Genomic DNA, 17,564 nt, shown 5'->3' on the forward strand with positions numbered 1-17,564 from the left:
GTGCCATTTCCTTGATCCCTCTCACTGGTCATGAGAAAGAAGAGATCGGTGTCTGCCCCTGCTCTTCCCCTCACAAGGAACCTGTAACTGCAGTGAGATCTCCTCAGTCTCCTCTTCTCCAGGCTGAACAGTCCAGGTGACCTCAGCCACTCCCCACAAGGCTTCCCCTCCAAACCCTTCCCCATCCTTGTGGCCTCCTTCAGATGTTCTCTAACAATTTAATGTCTTTTCTGTATTGTGGCACCCAAACTGTCCCCAGCACTGGAGGTGAAGCTGCCCCAGAGCAGAGCAGGACAATTTCCTCCCTTGCCCAGCTGGCCATGCTGTCCCTGATGCCCCCCAGGACACACTTGGCCTCCTGGCTGCCAGGGCACTGCTGACTCGTGTTCAGCTTGCCATCAATCAGGACCCCCAGGTCCCTTTCCACAGTGCTGCTCCCCAAAGTTTCATTCCCCAATCTATACACACAGCCCCATCCCAAGTGCAGAATCTGGCACTTGCCCTTGTTAAAAATCATACAGTTCATGATTGCCCATCTCTCTGATTTGTAAAGGTCTCTCTGGCCTAGGAATGGTTTGCATGCCATCAATATTCAATATCAATGGTGAAATTCAGAAAACAAACAAAATAGAAGGAGACTTGGATTCACTAAGCCCACACCATTTTAAAAGCAAAGTAGAAATTGGATCTGTTTAGATGCAAATGGAATACCCTAAACCCTCACTCATGTACCCAGGCAGAAATCTGTTGAGTTCTGTAACCAAAGTTCACTTAATTGCTCACTTCTTCCAGTTAATGCACATCACTCCTCTTCTGTGCTGCATACCAATTGAAACAGCTTTTCTGCAACAAGGACAACAGAATCCACTCTGAAACCAAGCCACAACAGGGCTGCTCTAAGGAATTTTGAAGGTAACTTTGGCAAGAGAAGCTGACTAGCAAAGCTGCTGCAAATTCAGGAGTGCTGGAAGCATCAGGAGTTAGCAAACAGCTCACCACTGAGCAAATAAATCAATGCAGGGCTGTTAAAAAAGTCTGGTCCAAGACATTTCAGGTCTGCTTATCTTTTTTCCTCTACAGCACCTGAATCAGCAAGGGACTTGGCAATTTCTGAAGACTTGTGTACACTCAGTTAAAATAACACTCCAGTGATGAGTTCTCCTAACTGGCCAAGAGGGAATACCTCTGAACAAAAGCACAGAAATTGCACGGGAGGAGGTAGCTCAACTGGGGGCTCAGAAGCAAGAATATTTATTTCCCAGGTAACTCCCAGAGTTTGCCCTGTCATTCAACAACATCATGAGGTTCTGAACTTCCTTCATCAAAGGGGGCTGTGGAGAGGCACAGCTTTTACAGAGAAAAACCAAACCCTTACAAATATTTTACCAAATTTGTGAGTTACCACCCTTTGGGTTTTCGCTCATAGCCTGCCCTGACTGCAAAGTAAAACAAGCTTACTTAAACTGCTGCTTGGGCACCTTTTCATTTGAAGTGAGCAAGATGGTTTAAGCAAACACATTTTACTCTGCAATTGGGGACAGCTCAGTACCTGTGGTCAGTTCCTGCAGCTCAGCTGCCACAGAATAGCTTTTGGCGTGATCACATGAATGTCAAAGCAATCCTAGAAAACTGCTTTTGGCAGAAGCTGGGCACAGAATTCTAAAATTTCTTATTTATTCTTTCAACAAAATACACATCTTTCCTCCAGAAACACTCTGTTCTTAGGATAGAATTTCAGGCTGTTCATAGGGAGGGAAGACAGGAGGTCATGTTGATCAGTGTCTATATTTTTTGTAGGAAAGAATGGTTAATCAGCAGCATCCCAGGGTGATGCCAAATATACCACTCCCTTAGTACTTTTGCTTTTATCATCCTATGGCTCTCAATAAGTCTGAGCTATCACTGCATTTTGCCACTACACAAACATGCTTTGTTTCTACAGGAACACTTGGAAAATTAAGAGGGATCAACAAAAGTTGCAAATACATACTGCACTTGAAGTGCATTCAAACCCCATGTAGAGATTCTCATTTCAGATTAAAATGGCTTTAAATTACTGCTTAGTCTTCTGCCAAGAAAGAGCCCTGAGAAATGGCTCTTGCTGTGAAGCACTGTGAAGTTTAAATCAGTTTAGACTGGCTGAAATCGTAGTTTTTTATATCCACTTCACACCTGGGCATATTAAAGTGCCCACCACCAGAAAGGGAGGCTCCTGGGCACCATAGAAGGAAACTCAGATCTGTCAAGATCCATTTTGCAAATATAACATCCTTCAAAACAACTTTTGCACTTTTTTTTTTCTTCCTGGGTCTTGGGTAAGCTGAAGATCTCACCACCAAAAAAAACCCCAAAAACAACAACAAAAAAAACCCAAACAAAACAAAACAACCCAACCCACAACTAACAACAAAACCCCCACAAAAGAAAAACAAAAACAAAAACACCACCACCACGAAGAAGCCAACTTATCTAAGAGACTCTATACACCTATGATGAGGTTTATAGGTTTTTAAACCTACTGGGGTCTGCAGAGGGACTGAAAGTTTCAGTAAACCTTCACAGCTGCTCTCACATTTCAGGGAGAAAGGAAGCTGAAGGGTCAGGCTTAGAGGGGCAGGCAGCTGCTTTGACCTCAGCCACTTGCAGCGTGTCCTACAGGTCCTGCCCTGCTCCCTCACACCCTCAGATGCTACAGACTCAGATTCAGCTCCCCTCTGGAGAACAGGGCTCTCAGACAAGCCCAGGGGATGAGATCCTGACATCTTTCTGTATGCTGAACAGCACAAATTACTGATCTGTGTGAGGCTGCTTACAAAGCACCCAAGTAGGGAAGAGAAAGAGCATCAAAATCAAGTGTCTGCTTTTAGAAATGCACTAAACACACTAAAAATACATTCTGCTAGAGGAGATGGCACAACAGCTAAACCACCAGCTAGGAAAATAATACTCAATTGCCAAAGTGCCTAAATACAAATATACAGGATTTAGAGACTCTAATTTGGGTAAAGATAGTTGGGATGGGCCAATTTTCAGGAAGAGTCATTAACATTTCAGAGATGGCAGGCACTGCTTTTGCTGCCCAGCTTCTCTTTTTGACTCCCCTGGTACCTCTGCCCTCTGTTAACCTCCCATGGGCAACAGGGAACAAGGCAAGGGGATCTCTTTCTTTGCTCTATCTTGCAACTTTTTTAGGACACAGCAGTGTCACACTCAACAAAGGTACAAAGCAGCAGCCTGAGAGCAGGCACAGTGGACTCTCACAGTAAGTGACAACCCACCTGCAGGCAGTGCTCTGGCCATGCTGCTGGACGCCTCTGGAGCAGCTCCTTGTTTGAAAGCTCTGGGAGAAAAACCTTCCACCTTCTTCACCTGAGCTTTCTACACCCACAGATCCCTTTTCTGGCAGTGCAATCCATCCCTCTTCATCCTGTGGGCAGCTTGGCCTTGGTCAGCACACAGAGACAGCACTGCAGTTATTCCTGTCAGGGCACCAGTGGCTCCCTGAAGGACAGCACAGCACAAGGAGCTCAGCTGCAGGGCTGAGCTTGTTCAATGTGCCCAGGGGGAGCTGAGCAGAGCCCTCCAGACCCATCAGTGCCCCAGGGACCAGCACCTGCTGCTCCCCTCACAGCCAAGCCTCTGCTCTGTGCTGCTGGTGAAAGTCTGCACGTGCCAAGTTCTCAGCCCCTCTCCTGCCTCCCCAGCCCATCCTGGGTTTGTAGATCTCAGCAAAACAGGGTCTGAGCTGTGCCCTGCTTTTCACTGCTGTTGACTCAAAGGGTTCCCAGCTTTACAGCAGCAGGACATGTTACTGGGTGTGTGAATCTGCTGTTCCAGATTCACAAAGCAAGGGTAAATTAAGGACTGGATTCTTGTGCTCTGTCTTTCATAGCTGATAGGTGATCCCAGAAGGGTCATGGGCCCACATTTGAACTTGATTGCTCAGTGTACAGTGTCTTTTTTGTGTCCTGCTCATGCAATACACTGAGCACAGACCTGCCAAACAAGATCAGATAGAGCTTAATTTTGATGTGAAATTATTTAAAATATTATCTACATACTGTAAGATCTCTGAAATTGAACAATATTACATACTTTGCTCACTAAGAAAGGCTCCAGGACAGGTTTACTGTGCAAGCTCCAATCCAAAGCAATTAAAGTGAAGAAAGATTTTCTCTAACTTAAGTGCCATGGATCATAGCCCTTCACCTCCATCTTTTCACACATCTTTACAGGAACCAGAAGTTAAAGATATACTTGCTACATCTTGCACAGACTGGAATTCAATTAACATTTTTCTGCAACAAAACTTAGAGAAGCACTTCAGAGCTGCTGCTCACAATGCAGAAGCAAGTGAACAAATGATATTCTCATTAGTGCTCTGCCTTTCCCTGCTGTGCAAGCCAAATCCTTGAACACTAAAAGCACCTCAGCATCAGCTGGGCTCACAGACATCCAGAGCAATTTTTCAAGCTCCCTGACTTTTATAGACCAGGGGGAAGGGATTTGGTGTGCTTTAATCCGTTCTATTATATGAACTCAGAAATGGTTTTCACTCTCTAGCACTATAAATTAAACTGGCTGCAGTTATTTTATTCCTGATTATGCTGAAAGTTACTGGCAATAATTTGATGACTATATTTTCTTGTCTTTTTTTTTCTTTTTTTCCAAATTAACCTCTGAATTTAGTTTCTGTGGTAGTAAGTAAATAATGCAATAAAACTGAAGATAGTAGCCAGCACATTCACACCTTGATGCCTGAAATTGTGGATGAACAAGTAACAGCTTCTTTACGTTGTAGGTGAAATTTACTGTATTCAATTCTCAGCTCTTTAGGCTGGAAGAACATGTTGTACAAGAAAATCACATTATTTTGCCATCCCCTACATTTTTTTTTTAATCTAGAAGACTAGGCACCTTTTCAATGTAAGTGAATTTACCTTTGCAAGTCTTTAGACAAATACCATCCCAACCATTTTAAAGACAGGAAAAACTTACGTCAAGAATAATTTACAGAAAAGCTTTTTACTCATGCTGTACAAAGCTATTATTAAGTACAACTAAAGATAGAAAAGTGTCCATTTTACTACTGCACTCATAAAAATATATGAAAGTAGGGAACAAATTCCATCTGCTTGGCTTCCTCTCCTTTCCTCTGACCACTGAGACAATTTGTCTCCTAAACCCTGGTAACAACCAGAGAAAAAATGAGACCACACTGGTGAGGTCATTCCTCAAGTGCTGTGTCCTTCACCCCAAGAAAGACATTGAGGGGCTGGAATATGTTCAGAGAAAGGTAATGGAGCTGGGGAAGGTTTAGAGGGTCCTATAATGAGCTGCTGAAGGAGCTGGGGGGCTCAGCCTGGAGAAAAGAAGGCTCAGGAGTGACTTTATCATTCTACAACTACCTTAAAGGACAGAAGCTGGGGTTCAGCCTCTTCTCCCAGGTAACAGGTGACAGGACAAGAGGACATGGCCTCAAGCTGTGCCATGGGAGGCTCAGGTTGGACACCAGGAAGAATTTCTTCACGGGAAGGGTGGTTAAGCATTGGAACAGGCTGCCAGGGAGGTGGTGGAGCCACATCTGCACAAGAGTTGCTCAAGAAATCACTGGGCATTACACTTAGTTCCCTGGTTTAGTTGACATGCTGGTGTTCAGCCAAAGGTGGGACTGGATGATTTTTTCCAACCTGAATGATTCTGTGATTCTGTGGGAGATGTACAGAGACTCAGATTATCTCTGGATGAGTTAGGGGGCACACTGTACATTTTGGAGTGTAATACATCAGCGGCTTCTCTACAGAGTGACAGAGTTCTTGGAGTCCAACAGTGCCTCCAGTCCATGTGAATTAATAAATGTGTCTTTGATGATTTATTTCAATACAAATTACTTGCCAGTGTAAGCACAGCAGAATCCAGCTCCAGGCAGGATACTTAGGACCTTAGAAAATACCAACTTCTAAAAGCTTCAGCAAAACCTACTTGGGATTCCATCAGACTCAAGTGCCCATGTCACTTATTGTCAATTATTGCATCTATAAGGACATGTCAGATACACAAAAGACACTATTCTGACAGCATGCCTGTCCCAAAATGATAAGTTTAGCATAATGCACTTGACAATGAGAAAAGCAATAATAGCTATTTTGAGGACAAAAGAAAAATACAATGGATCTGATGACTAAGTGTTCTGGTCCCCAATGTAAAAGCAAAGTAGATCCCTGTCGTATTTAACTTGATTCTTTTGAATTAAACACTACCATTAAAGTTTCCCACAGTAGCTTTAATATTTAATTATGTATTCCACCAAAGAAAAGAACAAAATCTTTGCAAAGGGTTTTTTTGGGCTTTTTTTTTTCTGGATGTGAAATATTTATCAGCATATCTCTTTGGACAAGTATTTTTATCCCCCAGGCAGGGAAAAAAACTTCCACGTTCAAATCGGTTTCAAAACATTTTATTTTACAGCTTGAAAGTTTTCTATACTTCAGCACCTCATGCCGTGACTTTGTTATTTCACTTGTTAATGAATGGTAATTAAATCTCTTTTGGCTGAAAAGGTTGGAGGGCTCCTGCTGTATTACAAAAACAATTTCTGAAAGTTACAAAAATGCCCAAGTGTCTAGAAATTAAAGCATAAAGTTTGCCATGTTTTGAGTCCAAGTTTTAATCGCTCGGAAGGATTTGTGTGGGAGAACAGCACGTCCCAGTGAGTGTGCACAGTCCCCCCAGACTGAACAGACATAATTATGTCACTTTGTATCTACCAGAGTAAACACAATCGTGCTCTTAATAATGTACATTGTGGCCACAAACTTCCTTGATCTTCCTAACAACTGTAGCTAACACTGCATAAACCCTATTATACACTACCTACACAGAGAACTGCTACATATGTACATCTAAGTAAAGACTTGTTAATTTTGCATTTGCTCAGCAGGGCTTGAAACATCAGCCTATTAATTTTTCTTCTTTTCTGTATTCTCATTTCTTTCAGGTGCTTTGAGTCAGAAGATAAATGGAGAGAGTGCTTACAACTGAGGTAGATAAAAGAGAAATAACTACATATTAAGGCATTTTGTGGCATTACAGTGCTAAATAGAGACACAATATTGAAGAAGAAATATCTCCACTGTCCATTTACATCCGTGCAGGCGTCTGCTGGCATCAAATGGGCAGATTTGGTACACAGATTGTAAAAAGAACTATGTTAATTCTAATATAAAATGTAGAATATATAAATGCAATATAAAATGTAATTTCAGTGTAAAAATGTTTTTGATTACATGCAATATACCATTTTTTCCTGAAGGTGATACAGTGATTTCAGCAGATTCTGAATCTCTTTTAAAATTACAGTTTCTCAAACAAGAAATTGGGAGCAGGAATGCAACTAGATGAGTGCATTCCTAGACTGCAACTTTGGGAATGGGTTTGCTTGAAGGAAAGCCCCCTAAGTTGAAGTGAGGTACATGAGTCTTGAGGGGTGGTAATTTTGTCCTCATATCAATGCTGGAATGCTCCTTCTCCCTTTAAATAGAAACAAAGAAACAGAAAATTCATATTTCATTCTGCAGTGCAGAGATGTTTACAAACTAAGGAAATCTGTGTCCTCCAGAGTTTCTTTGATGCAACCATGTATCAAGAGATCATTTAAAAAGTGTTGATTAAAGCCTGTTAGGCTAAACCTCCAAGACTAGGTGTCTGTTTGGATCTAATTACAAAACCACTGATGGAGTTTGAAATTATTAAAAATTAGAAATAAATGAGCTTTCTTTGTGCTATTCCCCAAAATGGTCAGAGCACCTCATTAGAGCAAGTATGTACATGAGCTCCATGACTTCAGATTTCTAATCACCATCCTTTTCTAGCTGGAATATGCCTGTTTTCAAACAAACAGCTACATTCATCAAAGGCACAATGGGGAGGGTTTTTTCCTTTGTTGAATTTTAATGAATATATAGTGCTATCTGTCTTCACATTTTAACAAAGTTCCAGTGATAATTGCCCTGTCTGTGACATTTGCAGAAAGCTAGCAGTGTGCTGTGGGTGCACTGACAGCCCCAGGGAGCTGCTCCATCTGAGAATCCAGGAGGTCTTGACTTTGATGTCCTCAAGAGGAGGGAATGAGGGTTAGCTGGTTCCATTCTCCCAAAGTTGGGGAGGTAAGCAGAGCACTACAAGGACAAAAGGCAAAATTCCAACCTTACTGCAATATACCTGGATGCTTCAGAGAGAGGTCCTGAGATACTTAAGATTAACCAAGTGGAGCTTTATGAACTTCTAGTTTATCTTAACAGCAGAAGTCTCAAGGCTTTGCAAAGAAGGTCAGCACATTATTTCACAGTCACAGAGATTGAAAAACAAATGTGAGTGCGACCACACTTGTATAAAATCTAGCCTTCTAAAACATACATGAGTATCTTTTCTCAGTCCCCACTAAGGGAAAAGAAAACACTTCTGTAATTATTACTTTTCTATTTGCCCCTAAATAACTGTCAGGATATGAAGAAGTTCAGAAAAAGTGTGTCAGATGTCTAGTTATGCATCCTTTTCCAAACTTGACCCATACAGAGGTAGGAGAATAGCAAAAAGATGGCATAAACTTAACAACAAAAACCATTTATAACTGGTTTTAATTGTATCAATGTAGGTCTAATGGATATGCCTGCTGACAGGACTAGAAACTAACATTCTGTATTTAGATGGCTTATTCCATCTCACTATTGGGCTTCCAAGTCTGGGGAGAGAAAATGATCCAGAATCCATGCTCGTTTTTTCCTCGTGCTCCCATGGAGACAACAAACAGATGTGCTCATCAGTATGGAAAATTCTATGCAACTGAATACTATAATATATTATGCAGAAGCAATGTGCAACCAGCCACGTGCAAAAGCTCCCAGTTACTACTGACATCCCTCAGTGCAGTTATTTACATATATAGGACTGGTGGATTAGGTCTCTGGTGTGGATTTAAGCTTCATATTTTCTCATAAACCCTAATCAAGATCAAAATGGGATCTGGGTTCTAGAAGCAACCAGGAAAATAGTGATGCAGAAAGGGTTCAAGGAGCTGAAGTTAAAAACAGGAAGAGATAGAACAAGAACAGCTAAGACAACTGGGAAAAGCAACATTCAGAATCAGAGAGCTGAAAAAGAGGATTTCAATTTCACAACCAAAATCTTAAACACTGAATTTTCATTTTTAACACAAAACAAAGCTAAATTCCCACTGTTACTATATTCCTTCAGCACCACATGCAAAGCTGCATTTATTCAGTACCACGATGTTAAACCACAACTCAAAGCTATCTTGTGCAAATCAATAAAAGCTTTAGATGATAACTTTGTGTAAGGTTATCCAAGAGTATTAATTCTCTTTCATACCAGGGTAGTCAATAATGTTGTTAATGCTATAGTCCTGACAGGATCCTCTTTTTATTAGCAAAAGCAGCTACATTTATTTCAGACATGATGTTAACATTAGCCAGCAAGACAGAGAATCAAGTCAGTGGTTTTCTGTCAGCTGGGATTTAGAGCTATCTGAGATTGTATGAATCAAATGGCCCTGGCTCTTTGGCCAGCATCCACACAGCAGGCACAGCCCGGCCTGAGGCAGCAGGGGTGTGGGATGGCTGGATGGCGGGGAAGAGGACTCCTTGGGGAAGAACCTGACTGCACAACAGGTTCTCTCTGCTGCAGAAAGCCAGCAGTGTGTCCTGCTGGGACACCTGGGAGGCTGGAGAAAGAGGGCTGCACAATGTTGTTTTCCCTTGCCAACACAAAGCACAGCCTAGAGACAGCAGAAGTTGCACTTGCCCAGGACCGGCATGCCCAGTTATGCCTCTGGGCTCTTCAAAGCAGGATGCAGTCCAACAGGCTTGACTGGGCTACCAAAGCAATGAGGGGCAGAGGAGAGCAAAGCCCAGCACCGCCCCTCAGCTGCCACAAGACTGGAGAGGGCTGGCAGCACAGTGCTGGTGCCTTCTGAGGCTCTGCTGGGGACCACAAGATGATGCCAGCCTGCAGAAGCTCCACTAACAGTACCTGAATGTACTTCCAAAACACAGATGTCACAGAGGCACCAATGCTCATCAGACTACAGGCATGATTGCCCAAAAGAACAACTTGACAAGCTGCCCCAGTAGCAGGTATTTATCCTGACCCTATAAACAGTGTATCCAGCACTAAATGACTTTCAATATGAAATTTCTTTCGCTGTATAACATTGCCCTGCTCAGCTACCATCAACTCACACAGTATTTTTTATTTTAAAGCAATTATGTCCTTAACAAGTGGAGTTTTTATGATAGGAATTAATTCTAGGTGAGATATAACAACAAAATGTGGGTGAACTTCTCCTCATTTTATGAACAGAAAGAGACATGATGCCAGAGTCTGAAATGGAAACGCCAAATCTACTGTGAAGGAGACATTTAGCTACTGGAAATGGATTATCAGGCATTATGGTAGACTCACATATTGATCCTAAAGCTCCAAAAAGGCCATTAGCACTGCACAATTGCTGCTAATTCCAAACATTAAGGTAACATTATGCAATTTGCAGATGGACAAAAGTCACTGTTTATCACTGATTATTTTGCTAATTTAGTCATCAAATCATTTGTTGTCTGAAATTAGGGAAGAATTAATAAAGGCAGCTTTGAATTATATTCAGCAATGGTACAGAACCACTGGCTTTAGTGTGTGAGGAAGGCACCAGGTGAGGATGGAAATGAGTGAAAAGACAAAAGGCTTTCTGTGCATACTGAAAAACTCGCTAACAGATCACATCATCTGACTGCAGAAATCTAAGAAATCTCTCATTAAACTTAAAGCCCACCCTTAGCACCCTCAGCAAGTTTTCAGATGATGAGCTGAATGGGGCAGTTGACTCACCTGAGGGATGGGATGCCATCCAGAGGGACCTGGATAAGCTCAAGAGTGAGCCCATGGGAATCTCTTGAGGTTCCACAAGAACAAGTGTGGGGTGCTGCACCTGAGCCAGGGCAAGCCCTGCATCAATCCAGGCTGGGGCATGAGCAGATGGAGAGCAGCCCTGCCCAGAAGGACTTGGGAGTGCTGTGGGTAAGAGGCTGGACATGAGCCAGCCATGTGCACTCACAGCCCAGAAATCCTGCTGCAACAGGACAAGGGATAAGGGTTTTTAACTAAAGGAGGGTAGATTTAGACTAGATATAAGAAGGAAATTTTCTGTTATGAGGCTGGTGAAAGACTGGCCCAAGTTGCCCAGAGAGGTGGTAGATGCCCCATCCCAGAAATATTCAAGGTCAGGCTGGGGCTCTGAGCACCTCATCTGGATGGAGATGTCCCTGCTCATTGCAGGGGGATTGGACTAGATGGCTTTTAAACGTCCCTTCCAACCCAAACCATTCTATAATTCTATGCTTTGATGTCAGAGACAAGACACTAATCTGTGTTCTCTGGGCACCATCTCACTAGTATGAATAATTTAACTGGACTGCAGAACGTGTTCAGCAACATCTCTGATGGATGTTCTTGTCCTGGCCATAGATTATGGTAAATCCAGACCAGACTGAAGGAACATGAAGGATAACATTCAGGAAAATCAGGCAACAAAACTGTATCACCTCAGTCAAATTTGGCCACATTCTGATCCAAAGGGTTTAAAACAAATATCTAGCTTAGGCAGAAAGTTGTGTAGACAAAAGTGTTTTCCCATACTTCTTCTGTTGCTCCTTGCGTTTCTGAGACAGATATTTCTTTTTCACTTCCAGAAGCTCATTGTTAAGTCTTTCAATTTCATGTTTGTATTCTTTGCTCTGTGTTTCACACATAGTCAGTTCTGAGGACAAAACCTAATAAACAAAACACAAACAGCAGAAACAGGAGATGTTGCTTCACTTACACATAAGTACCTTTACAAGCACTTCCTCTTTTTATACTTGATGATGTAAGACATGATCATTTTCTACCACAATTCTTTTTCCCACTTGATGTTTCATTTGATCTCACCTCCTTTCACCTAAAAACATCTTACAAAATAAAGGTTATGCCATTTAACCATAATACAACATGTAAAATATGCTCCAAGCTTTACGGGAATGCCATTAATAGCTACATTAGCTCTTAATTTCTGGGACATAAAGCTGGGCAAAAATCCAAAGTTAAGGTCTTAATAAATCAGGGAATTATTTTATAATAATGGGGCTTATTCACAGGGATGCACTGCTAAGTGGAGTAATTCAATCCACACAGGCAAAGTAGTACCAGGCACTGCAAATATGAATACAAAGCCACTTATATGTGAATCAGTAAAATTCTGAAAAAGGAGGAACACGCATAGTGCACCTTCTTTCTTTCAAAAGGGTAATAGCTTGACCTGGCACCCCAAAATGCATGCATGCCATCATACTACAGCATGCTGTGTCTGAAATGCAAAGCAGCAATTGACTGCATTAAGGACAAATAAGGACCGTATGGAGAACTTCAAATCACGTTCAGTTTAGCTAAACCCTGGCTTCTATTTTACATTTTCTACATTGTTTTTCTTCTCCATGGAAAGCTAAGATTTGCATAACAGCCTCTTTGTTTCCTAAGGGCCCATCTGCTCCAGCATTTTTTTCCTCATGGTTAGTATAGACGTGATTATGATGCAGTGAACAGGAGATGATGACTTCAACAGAGAGAGGAGCTGCAGAAGTAGATGAACTCCTGGGGAGATGATCTCTCATGCAGGCAAGAATAGGAGAAGATCAGTTTATTCATAGAATATCATTGAATTCTATCAAAGAATCACTTTTTAATATTATGCTTTTTAAATGTTCTACAAGATTCTTTTGGAAGCAGGAACTCCTCCCTCCAACTGACAAGGGGTTAGAACAGGTTCCTCCTGTCATCTCCACAAAATCTGCAAATCTAAATATACATGTACACATGGCAAGAGAAAAAACAGTAACTTAAGACTGGATTCTCAGTATAGTCTCACTGGTTTGTTAAAAAGAAAACAAAATGGCTTTGATTTGCTTCTTAAAGATATTAACAGTTTAAGATAAAGGGAAGGAAAATAAGCTGAATGAAAAGCTGGCAGTATCCCAGAATTCCCCTGCAAAATACATATTTACAGCACTGTGCTGCTAACTCATATTGTAACAAGATTTCTCCTCTATTTTAATTAAACTAAGTAGAACAACGTGCAAAAAAAGTTCGTTTGCTGCTCTGTGTCGTCCCTTGAGGAGATGCAGTGATAAAACCCTGCTTTCCCGGTCTAGTGCACTAGGGCAGGCACACATTTGACTGAGGATCTCCCTGCAGCCCCTCCCCAGGGACAGTGGGCACCTGTTACCTTGATCTGCTTCACCTTCTCACGGAGGATGTTCCGGTACTGCTGCAGCTGCTCCGCGGCCTCGGGCCCAGGCTGCCGCGCCAGCACGTGCCTCAGCTCCACGTACAGCTTCTCCTTTTCCTGAGGAAGGGACAAGAGGAGGAGTCTCACTAAGCTACTACAGCAGCAGCACAGCCCGAGAGGAAATCAACCTCACTGAACATTGCAACTCAGTCAGGAAGGTATTTGGAGAAACAAATCTGCCTGTGTGTCAGGCTTTCCTCACTAGCCATAAGGTATTTAAAGTTGTTGTGGTAGCAGTGGGAGAGCTCATTAAGATAAACATCCAGCTAATTCAAACCATGAATGAAATGCTCTTAAACACCATCACCAGCAAGCACTCTCTACCTCAGCACTTACTGGAAGAGTATCCAGGGCTGGGAAATTAATCACTACAAACTGTGCTTATTGCAATCTTTCTTCTTATGAGTCACATTGCCTTACATTAAGGATCACAGCTTCACCCAACAGGATGTGAGCTGGCTATAGAAATGTCAGCAAAGGACTGTACAAAAGAGTTACTTCTTCCAAAGAAAATCCTGCAAAGCACATGTACACACACACAGATATTTATATATATATAACCTTTCAGTTTAACTGCAGGGGCTCTGGGAAAGGAATTATAAACAGCAACAATTATGACTAGCACAATTACCAAGTAATTTTTGTCATGTGTCTCCTCGTCCTTTATGTTGGAACAGTAATACTTGTGGGAGTTGGATATTGCCATGCCTGAAAAGAAACCATACCATGGACCCACTTACAGCTTTCTGTACTGAAATGCTGCTTTCAACTGTGTTTTGAGAGTGTAGTTGTTTTTAGTCTGAGGAATAAAGCTCTGAAAAAAGCCACCTTCATAGTTTTGCACATTACAATAGTTTTACTATCTACCCTGGAAAACTAAGATCCTTAAATAATATAATTTAGTAAGATCACATCCTTTTCTGGTACAATGGAAACTGGAAATAAAAAGGAGAGTAGCAGACAAAACATTAAACTGAGGAAGACAAAAATGCCAAGAAGAAGCCAGGATAGGTGATTATTTACACTGGATTTGGCAAAACCCTTTTTAACTGCCTTTTTTATAAGGTCTCTCTACAACTCTTACCATAGAATTTGTCTGTTGATGTGGGAAATGCTGCCATCACACCATCTAAAATTGCTACATTTCGTCTTTCTCAGTAGTTGAGCCAGGGTTTTCAGAAGTGGTTTGCTATTTTGAAGATGCAAAATTTTAGGTGTCCAGCTTCAAGAACATAAGGAGTGTAGAGCTTTTAGACCTCATCATTTTCTGAAAACTCTGAACTACAATGGTCACAAGTTGGGACACCAAAATGGAATCACTTCAAATCATGCCTTACTTTTGCAAGCATTGTCCTTAAACTCTGCAGATTACTGAGGAAGAGTTCCCTATAAATGAAATTGTTCACAGTTTACCTCTGGAAAAATCAAAACTTCCTGAGACTCAGACTGAGGTTTGCATAGCAGCAAATACTAAATCGAGAATTCAGTCTGAGTAAAAAGTTAAGTATTCCACATCATAGTGGTATTTCCACTACCAGTTTTTCTTACTTCTGAGGAAGTAAGATTTTACTGCAACGTAAAAACAACTGCAAAAGAAAAATCCACCTTGTCAAAACCTGGCCAGTCATTATTAACATTTCAACCCTGAATGTATCATATATTTGTATTTTGTAATAGCGTAATGGCAACTTTGATAAATATGAGGCAATTGATAGATTGAAGGTCTTAAGTGCAATTGTTTTCCAATTTTTTTCTCTCCCTACCCTCTACAATGGCCAACCAAGCTCTTCAAACTGTGCAATGGTGTGTATAATAACCTCATTTAGAGACAAAGTATGCAATTCTATTGTAAGGAGAATCTATTTTATGCAGCAGAGACTCGTTAGGTGTCCAATGTATATTGTATCCATAATCCAACAGAGGCAGAACCAGATGTCTTATAATGCCTATCTTGTCCTTCCTTGCTGAGCACTGTCCATCTCTTTTACATCTAGTCAATTAATTTGTCACTGAGCTAGAAACACCATATGTCAGCAAAACATTAAAAGAAAACCCTGGATACTTCTTTCCTCCTCAGCAGAAGCTTGTATTCACAGGTTGACATTTCTTTAATTTCTGAAATTTTACCCCAGGATCCAAAAAATAAATTAAAAATAAATTAATTAATTTCAATTAATTTAAAAACACCAACCACAAGAGTAAATCTATGAGTCACAAAGTCCATTTGCAGGTACTTCCATCTCTAAACATAAGAAATCAGAAATGACCAAGAAAAAAATATCAGCACAAATTCATAAAGAAAAAAATTGTTTTCTGTAATAGATTAAGTAAATCCATTATGACTGGGTTTCTTTGGCTCATCCCAAACTGTCTCCCCTCACATTTCCCTCCATCCTTACACCAGGCTGCCATCACTACACACATCTTAGCACAGTTCTGAGGTTTTGAGATCAAGGAACTTAGAGTCACAAACACACTGCGAGGCACAACTCTTCTTGGGGCGAGGGAAGATCAAATCTCTGCAAAGCCATGCTTTAAGCCTCCACTGGTAAGAGCAATGCACCTGTGTTCAGATCAGGTGTAGGCCAGTAACAAAGCTTTTTATGGGATCCTTCCACCACAAAAGTCCCATGGAATTCAGCAGATGCTTGACTGTAGGACAGAGCCCATAACATCAACAAGCTTTACTGGTCTATGCCAGTAAAAAGCCAAACTAAGCCAAGATGATGGTAGAGAGATGGTGGCACATTCATTTTGTGTATGTAGGACATGCTGGGACACTCAGGCTGAGGATTACAGTTAAATTTCAGGCATTTCAAAGAGAATTTCAGGACCTCTGTGAACACCTGCTGTAAAAATTCTGCAAATAAAATTGCCTATTATTTTTAGAATAGCCCTTTCTGTCTTAGTTTTGTTTCCCAGGGGAATCTCTGAGGAGCTCACAGATCTGTCTGTAGGCCCAGCCATTACAGTAATTTTCTTCATCCCTAAATCTCTCACCCATTAATTTGGAGAGGGAGGGTGGGGAAGTAAGTGGTGCTTTCCCCTAAATTTAACTAGGAGCTGTTTCAGCCAAATTCTGTAGTTCTCCTGACCTGCTTGCTCTACAGCAAATTGAGACAAAATTCTTTTCTTCTGCGGAAGACTGGCTAGAATTTGGCAAACTTCAGTTGATTGTCCAGAATTAGGTGGTGCTGAGTTGCCTCCATCTTCAGCAAGAAGAATCACTTTTGCCAGCAAAACCCTACTTCAAAAGAAGCTGTTGCTGCTGACCAGCACAGCACCATTTGCTTTTCCATGCGAGAAGGACCATCAGAACCATCAGACACATTCCCAAAGTGGCAGCAAGGCATTCACAGCCATTGACAGGGAATGGGAAGTATTCACCAGTCCCAGGCTGGAATAGAGCTCTAACAATGTGTCCCCATTTGGTGTTATCCTGTCCCCCACCACGACACCAGGAAATGGCACATCTTGTTTGTTAGCCCAGGGTTTTCTTCTGTACCAGAGATGATGGATGATCATACATTTAATGATGATTTCACAGCAGAAATAGGCCCTGCAGTCCCAGCTTCTTCATTTTATCAGTTCTTTCCAAATAGATAACTCAACAAATTTACCTGGCAAAGCAGTACCCCAAGAGCCTTCTCCACCACACCCACAAAAATCCTATTATGCACCAAAAGCTTTCTATCACATAAATTACTAAAAAAAATAGAAAAAACAAACCCAAAAAAAGTAAAAAAAAAAAAAAAAACACACAAAAAAGTCCAAAAGACTTTGCATCAGAGTAAATTTAACTTATGCCAGTTCCTTACTCCAACAACTGAGCTAAAGAAAAAACTCAACAAGATAAAGATGTAGTGCAAAAGCGTGCGATGCAGTCTATGGCAGCAGTCCCTAAAACATTCACCCTAAATAAAAAATTCTTATTTTAATTAGTAAGGTGGAGAAAACAATATAATAACCATGCAAGCACTCTATAGTTCCTCATGGCTTTGGTGGGGATAACAAGTCAGTCAACATACCCACGGGGGGTTTCTTTTTATTGGCACTATAACCAAAATGTCAGTGCTGTGCTGAACTCCAGAGGCATTTTGTTTATGATGCCATGCAGCAGCAGAGCATCCTTAGGGGCAGTGATTCCTCTTCATAAGTGTTAAACAGGACACAG

The 17,564-nt window shown here is 41.4% G+C and overlaps 1 protein-coding gene across 1 annotated transcript in view; it reads right to left on the minus strand.

The window, feature by feature from the left end:
* Positions 1 to 6,441: 6,441 nt before the first annotated feature.
* The window catches only part of CFAP58 (cilia and flagella associated protein 58), a 57,786-nt gene continuing 46,663 nt past the window's right edge, over positions 6,442 to 17,564 (minus strand). The window contains exons 16-18 of the mRNA XM_077182902.1: positions 13,328 to 13,447; positions 11,707 to 11,840; positions 6,442 to 7,530 (exon numbers count right to left, since the gene is read on the minus strand). Of these exons, the coding sequence (XP_077039017.1) occupies positions 7,410 to 7,530; positions 11,707 to 11,840; positions 13,328 to 13,447 (375 nt within the window). The 3' untranslated portion in view covers positions 6,442 to 7,409. The remainder of the gene's footprint in view (positions 7,531 to 11,706; positions 11,841 to 13,327; positions 13,448 to 17,564) is intronic.

The sequence above is a fragment of the Agelaius phoeniceus genome, chromosome 9 (assembly GCF_051311805.1).
Source record: "Agelaius phoeniceus isolate bAgePho1 chromosome 9, bAgePho1.hap1, whole genome shotgun sequence".
NCBI classification, from domain to species: Eukaryota; Metazoa; Chordata; class Aves; order Passeriformes; family Icteridae; genus Agelaius; species Agelaius phoeniceus.